Genomic DNA, 7,475 nt, shown 5'->3' with positions numbered 1-7,475 from the left:
GTCAGTAGAAAAAGCGGCAAATTTGAAACATGCAGGTGCGAAGGGTGCCCATAGAAAATTTTAATTTTGCGCCTTTTTCTAATGACAAAGTTGTTTTACAAATTGTGTTTAAAAATTTACAACTTTTTAAAGCAATGGTTTAGAATTCTTATTACATCGGCAATTCGCTAATTTTACGTGTCGTATTGATTTTAGTTATAGGAATTGTAGATTATATATATATATTTAGGTATTATTTGAGAGGAAAAAACATATGTATATACCTATTATATATTGTATTATTAAAAAGTCAAACACCAATATTTTATTTATAAGTAGCGATTGTTTTAAGAATCCAATCTGTGTAACTGGATGTTTTAGTATAAACTCCTGGATAGTATGCATGTCCGCACGCGAATCCAAATGAGACCAATCCAACCACCACTCCTTTGTACACCAAAGGGCCTCCAGAGTCTCCAAAGCACCCGTCTATGCCGCCCACGTCTAGGTGTCCGGCGCAGAGCATCGAGTCTGATATTTTGGCCATAATATTATTGTACCGATAGACGCAACGTCTGTGATCAACTGTGTAAACTGTGGCGTAACGTAGCTGTTCTGACAGCATTCCAGTGCTCTGAAAAAAAGAAAAAAAAAAACTCCTATTATCCTCCTAGTAATAATAGTTCAGGGCCCTCCTTAGTCCTTCTAACTAGATGGTGTGCTCAAATCAGCACAGCACCTATGCAATTAAAACTGCACGAGGCCATGCACTTGGCGAAGAATAGAGGATTCTGTGGAGGAACCTGGTCTTCAACAGAAGGACATGATGTCACGATCCTCAGCATTTAGGGACCGACTGAAGAAGAATAATAGCTCAGATGGTTCAGTTTTGGTCTAAGTACCTAGATAATTATTACATAAACGGCTACAGAAACGATTTATAATATATACCTCCGTTGCTCCCCATCCAACAACGGTACACGAAGAATTCGTCCTGATCTCATTTCCGAGTTTAGCAATAGTCCCTTGTCTCACTCCTGGCCCAAGGGTAAAAGGCCTGGAGACAACCAGTACCGCAATGTCGTTGGTGTAGTAGTACTTGTTGAAGTCTCGGTGCATGATGATGGTCTTGATTTTGTGCAGGATCCCGCCTTGGCTGCGGAAGGATGATCCAACGCGAATCTTCCAGTATTTTGGGAGAGTATAGCTGGAATATACAATTTTAATATCAAGATTACAGTCAGATCATCATCGAATGGATTATCTTTACTAATCAGGGCTATAACCGCGAAAATCGAATATCGCAAATTACGGGCATCTTTCTCTACTGTCACTGTAATTACGCCTTCATTGGAGTAAAAGAGAATGATCCCCACAATGAATTTCGGTTTTTCCGGCAATGCAAGTTCGTGCGTAAGACCAGTGCACACCGGATGCATTTGCAGAACAGCTTGCACGGGTACAGTACAAACATACATGTACATATCGAGCCATGCTCCAAATACGCTTCTGCTATTTACTAGTTGCTGGTTGGTCGTGGATATAGTTGAATACAACAGGTGATCTTTTTTACTCCACTAGCCCAATATGACACGTTCGTCTGAGGATATTAATTACGATCAGTAGCTTAGCTATACCTACACCGTAACACGGAAAGTGTCAATAATTTGCGCTACTGTCCGAAGCCACTAGGTAGTGTTAAGGGGGTCTTACAGACTGAGTAAAACAGTTTTAGCACTTACTTGAGGCCCGTTCCAGCGCTGTATTGATAACAATGGGCGCAGGATATAACGTGACGCGACGTTAAAATAACTCCTGCGCAATGCTGGACGAACTCGCGTCGGCCCCACGCGTCCAGCAGGAGTTGAGCCACGATTGGATACCGCTCTATTGTCGTAATGGCGCCACCGACTATGCGGAGCTGGTATTGGGTACAGACTGTAAAACGGTATACATAAATTCGTTACATATTTGATATTTCATGACAATGAGAGAAGAAAATTAGGTATTATTGTTGTTTCAGCTCTATCTAGTGCTAATTTAAAATTAAGTTCAAAATCTTACCTTTATTGTAGCCAAGCAACGCCAAAACCACCACTAACACGTACTTGAATCCACACATTTTCACATACAAGCGCTCCTAGCAGAATATCATAACATACTAAATAAATAACTTTCTTTTGCTTCACATGACCCATCCCGTACGAAGTAGAAGGAGCGAGAGTTCTTGATCCAAGATTGTTTTGTTGAAATTAACGACCATTTTTATTGGGAGGTAATGATCGAATGATTGGCGAGCGAAAACGACTTCACTTAGCTAAAATAGGTTTTACCATTACCAAATAAGATTCAAAACTGGAATGACATTTTTTGCTATAATGACATTATTTTTCTATAAATTTAATAATAACAATTCAGTAAACGTTTTAGGCAACAGGCAGTGCTTGATTATTGAATATGAGCAAGTATCTTAACTGGTCAGGTGAAGTATAATTTATGCAAATAGTAAGGCAGATCATTACTGAGCATCAATCATCATGATTAGATGTCGACGATTTGTACCAGCTCGAGATTAGCGTAGGATAAAAGTTAATTGATATAATGAACTTTAAAGTATGTGTATTAAGGTAGTATTTAACTTGCAATCACTCCATGTTATAAATAAAACATATATTTAATAGAATAGCTTAATAATTATTTGTGAATCCATAAATAAGTAGGCATAGTATTCTTTGCACTGGGTACATAAAGTAATATATATGTAAGTTTATTTAATTATAGTATGTATATGTAAGTTTATTTTCGTTAGTATGTATTATATATCGCTATATTTTTTTGTCTTAAGTTACCTATTCTGCGTTTTTTTTTGTTTAATGCCTGCACCTACTACTGTTTCTGTTTAGCCTGGTGGTTGACTGGTAGAGAATGCCTTTAGGCATTAAGTCCGCCATTTGTACTTTATTTGTTATATTGTGCAATAAAGTTTAAAATAAATAAATAAAATAAAATAAGCTCTCTAAGTTTTTTTTACAATCAAGAACAGTGAGTGCGTCAATTTAAGTAGGTACTTAGCTATTTAGGTAGGTACCCGTCGCCATACTAGCTGTACTTATAGAAAAATGGATCTAGTCTAGTTATTTTAGGGAATTTACTAAAACTAATAACCATGTTTTTTAAACATAGTTGCGTGTTTTTTTCATCTTTGTATGTAGGTAAATATAGCTTTAAATTAATATTATAAATATGTACCTATACAATATTTATCTCAGAGTAATTAGTAAATTCTAACATAAACATCATTTAATTTTTTTACATAATTTTACATGATAAATTTAGATTTATCTAATAATTCCTTTACTTCTAATTAGGTTCTGTATTTGCTGGTCTATACTAGTATAATATTTCATTTTACTTAAAAGTTTAAGAACCAATTTGAGGTCTCCATCATTGAACGCCTGTGAAACTTGTTTTTGCAATTGATTCATCAGTTCCTTATTTTCCTTGTTGAGTTTCATTATTTCCTCCTCTGTTTCCGCGTTTTCCACTTCCTCATTTTTCTCCATGATCATCATGAGGAACGCTTGGTCTTTTACTTCGGTCTCTTCCGGTATTTCCTTTCCGCTAAGTCGTAACATGTAGATACCTGAAAAGTTGGCCAGGTTAAAACTTTTAAAGCAATATTAAAACCAGAGTTGAAATGAAAGAGCACACACAACCAGGGCTCGGAATCGGTTATTTTGTAAAACCGAAAATAGCCTTTTAATTATTTTATGCTCTTTCCGTAGAATTGAATCATGTATTTAGGTAATAACTTCGTATTATTAGATTGTCCCATTAAAAACGAAATAATAAGCCAAAGAACGGAAAAGAACGTAATAATACGGGTATTTTTTGTATGAAGAAAAAACCGGTTCCGAGCCTTGCAAACAACACACCTAGACATCTTACATAGATGTAAGTTTTGCAATTAGACATAACAATAAAATTCATCTGCTGAAAGTAAGTGAGTAGTGTTTACTGAAGATTAAATGGTAATAGTAACTTAGTTGTCATGAACTCTGGCTCTAACCATCTCTGCCACACTGGTTTAAGAAACCCATTCTCTATGTTACCGCAGCAGCATGATGTGGTGATTAGTTAACATTGTATTATATGGATTTGTTTTTGTTAACCATACTTACCCCACCCCCACACACTTGATTTCTGTTATAACCCATAAATTTCTGAAAGGGTAATTCGCCAGTAACTCACCTGTTAGTAACTGGCCACCCTAAACTAAAAATGAATTCTTTTCACCTATAAACAGAATTCATTTTAGTATAAGGTTTCAATGACTGGCCACCTTATATAAAATGAATTCTGTTTATTGGTGAATAGAATTCATTTTTAGTTTAGGGTGGCCAGTTATTGGCCGGTGGCCAGTTATTGGCCGGTGGCCAGTTACTGGCGAATTACCCTATTATAAGTTAATTGTTATAAAAATTACCTCTTGTCAGTGGATTCAGGAGGGTGTTGTATGATTCATTAACTAATGAGGAGTAATTTTCCGATATCTCTTGCTCCTCTTTCGGTCTGAAAGATATTTATATAAATTAATCAACCGTAGAGCACATTGCCATTAAAATACTATATACAACTAGGGTTGCCAGATGGTCGGGATTCGGCGGGATTCTCCCGATTTTTAGCAAGTGTTCCCGATTCCCGACAAAGTGAAAATTGTCCCGAAAAACAGCTTCACGTTATAAAACAATAATTTCAAGTTCCGAACTGTCGTCGAGCGAGCCAGCGACACGCGTCGAGCCCGTCAGCGCGCGCGCATGTCGAGATTGGGCAGAGCAGCTGACGTAGTGCCAATAATGTAAAATCGTTGTTTTTAATACAATTAATTTAATTTGAATGGTTTTTTTTTCCCGACTTAAGGCCCAAAATCCCGAAAAAATTATATTTTTTCCCGATAATAGCGCCTTTCGATCTGGCAACCCTATATACAACAGTAGCTTTTATAGTTTTGGTCAGCAATTGGGTACTTTTTGATCTTATTACAAAAGACATATTGCGTTTAAATTAATAACCAAAGTATGTCCTTCCTTACAACCCTCTCTAATAACATAATTTTCTATTAGTCATCCGATATGAAGGCCGCTGACGTGAGGGCATGTTTCTCTAACTTATTATCACCTTATCTTGACACCCAAAAGCACATATGAAAATTACAGTATTTTCTTACTTGTTGCCAAATTTATCTGGATGCAAGTATTTCTGCAGTTGTTTGAACTTCTTAGCCAGTTCATCTTCATTTTGGTCATATGTTTCAGACACTCCCAAAATCTTGAAGTAGTTTTCTTTCGGAGGCTGTTGAAGCGATTTACAATTTGAGCAAAACAAATTTTCTACTAGCTGTTTTATGTCTTGACCGCATGACCAACAGGATAAGTAACGAATTTGGCACAATATTAAGTTACCTTTAAGAGGTAACAATCGTAAAATATTCATTTTGAATGTTTTACGTAGTACTGTTATGATACTTATTCACAAAGTTCAGTCGAACATAACCTAAAAATGCCATATCAGCTGATATCTGTCAACTTACTGCGTTTGCGTTTGGATATTGCTACGTTTTAATAAATGAAAGAAGACTTCGATAAAATTTTATTAAAGATATATTTTATTACGAAACATCTCTATCAGCAGAAATGTAACAAAGAAATCTTCTCCTTCTACATGAATAGCGAATTATTCTGTCATTGTCGTGCTCCGATAAAGAAGTAACCTTGCTCATGCTACTATTCTGTGCTCATTTTATGCTACTGAAACGCTACTGTCAAAGTGTCAACTTGACATTGTCTGCCATTCAAATTTCAAACAAATTCATCAAAAAGTGCGTGTATGCCGTGTATATGCTGGGATTTTGTTCTATTTTCTGGGTATTTCTGTTTAACGAAACATGGTGTCCTATTTCACAATCGACGCTACCGGCGAAGGGACAAATTTTCAAAAGGAAATTTCTAACATGATGCACGGATTCGGAGACAATCCCAACCCGAACGCTGCTACCGTGGTTCTTGTCGAAAACGTAGTTTTACAACAGCTCCGGACTATGCTCCAAGAGGCTTGGGCGCTATGCAACGTCAGAGGAGGAAAGGCTATTTCTAACTATGATATTATTTATTTAATGAGGAAAAATATCATAAAATTGAAACGCTTGCATGACTACCAAGACACGTTAGATAAAGGCAGGCAAGTTCCTTCAGGGACCACGGCGGAGACTCTCAACTCATTAATGTTAGAAGATGATATTGATCCTCAAACAAGAAAAAGACGGACACACATAGACATAATAAAAGAAGTAGACGAGTTTGATGAAGTAAGCCAAATCAAGTTTGACACTATTGACTATTTAAGAAAAGTTAGAGCCGCGAAATTGACCGAGTCGATGCCCTTTGAGAAATATGAAGCATACCATAAAGCTAGATGTAGTTCTTTTCGGTCCGGGAATCAATTAGTCAAAGGCTACGCTAAATTGGAACGGTGGATAAACCCGAACAAAGAGTTGAAGATTACAATGTTCGCACTTGAAGTATTATGTTTTATAGCATATGAAACGGTGGCAGAGATAGTAGATGCAGTATTTCTGATAAGGCAAGATGCTAAAAAGAAGAATGGTGATCCATTCAGTAAGTATGAAGGTGGGCATTTCTGCAACCCATTGAGCTTGAACAATGCGGTTTACATAAAATCTGGGTATGAAGGAGTGCCGGCTATTACAGTAGCAGAAGTCAGAGAAGCATTGAGAAGATATTACTCACCACGGACTGGCATGAATGGGTTATTTTATAGAAACATGTCATTAGATTTACCTACAAGATATCTAATATTGTAATTAAATACTTATTTTAAGCGCTATATGATTAACATTTTATTTTATATTGGAGGACTTCTGTGAAGTTGCATTTCCATTACTGTAGGTATTGTTCATTATAATTCATAATCACTTATCTTATTAAATTATGTAACACCACAGCGCAGGCTTCGTCATCATACAGAAAGCTCATCCACCTCAGGTTCTAACTATAGGTTATAGGTTATTATGTAACTGGTTCAAGTAGAGATGGATTGGAAATACTATAAGGAATGGTCAACAAACATTTCTCAATTGACAGCTATCACTGCCATCATTAACGTCAATTGTTAACTAGCAACATCAACAATTATTATAGCACTGGCGGTTCACGAAAAAACGCTGCAAATGGTGTTAAAGCTTCGATCAACACGGGCTTCCGACAGGTCGGAAGGGATAGGCCCAAGCGATATCTTGACATTCAAATCATTCTGTCATTTTTCGCGGGGGGGGGGGAACGTGCACACAGTCGCACTTCTCACACACTTACATACAAAATCCAATCTGTAATGACGACACAAATACATACAAAAAAGACACCCTACACAGACAAATCTTGCACACCTCGATCTGTTTTTGTGTACGGACGAATCACAAG

General features: G+C 36.7%; 3 protein-coding genes across 3 annotated transcripts; 1 reads left to right on the top strand and 2 right to left on the bottom strand.

Moving 5' to 3' along the window:
- Nucleotides 1-297: 297 nt before the first annotated feature.
- On the bottom strand, nt 298-2,101 carry LOC134657147 (trypsin, alkaline A-like). Its single transcript, XM_063512699.1, has 4 exons — nt 2,044-2,101; nt 1,722-1,926; nt 931-1,186; nt 298-613 (listed from the first exon to the last, which is right to left on the bottom strand). Exons 1-4 carry the CDS (start codon nt 2,099-2,101, stop codon nt 305-307), a joined length of 828 nt encoding a protein of 275 aa, XP_063368769.1. The 3' UTR covers nt 298-304.
- Nucleotides 2,102-3,286: 1,185 nt separating this feature from the next.
- On the bottom strand, nt 3,287-5,496 carry LOC134657177 (iron-sulfur cluster co-chaperone protein HscB). The gene is made up of 3 exons (XM_063512731.1): nt 5,207-5,496; nt 4,466-4,551; nt 3,287-3,622 (listed from the first exon to the last, which is right to left on the bottom strand). The coding sequence occupies exons 1-3, from the start codon at nt 5,470-5,472 to the stop codon at nt 3,318-3,320; spliced, it is 657 nt and encodes a 218-aa protein (XP_063368801.1). The 5' UTR covers nt 5,473-5,496; the 3' UTR covers nt 3,287-3,317.
- Nucleotides 5,497-5,878: 382 nt separating this feature from the next.
- On the top strand, nt 5,879-6,910 carry LOC134657176 (transcription initiation protein SPT3 homolog). The gene has a single exon (XM_063512730.1). The coding sequence runs from the start codon at nt 5,924-5,926 to the stop codon at nt 6,857-6,859; it is 936 nt and encodes a 311-aa protein (XP_063368800.1). The 5' UTR covers nt 5,879-5,923; the 3' UTR covers nt 6,860-6,910.
- Nucleotides 6,911-7,475: the final 565 nt, after the last annotated feature.

Source organism: Cydia amplana, chromosome 19 (assembly GCF_948474715.1).
Source record: "Cydia amplana chromosome 19, ilCydAmpl1.1, whole genome shotgun sequence".
In the NCBI taxonomy this organism is placed as follows: Eukaryota; Metazoa; Arthropoda; class Insecta; order Lepidoptera; family Tortricidae; genus Cydia; species Cydia amplana.
This window is presented reverse-complemented; position numbering and strand designations above follow the sequence as displayed.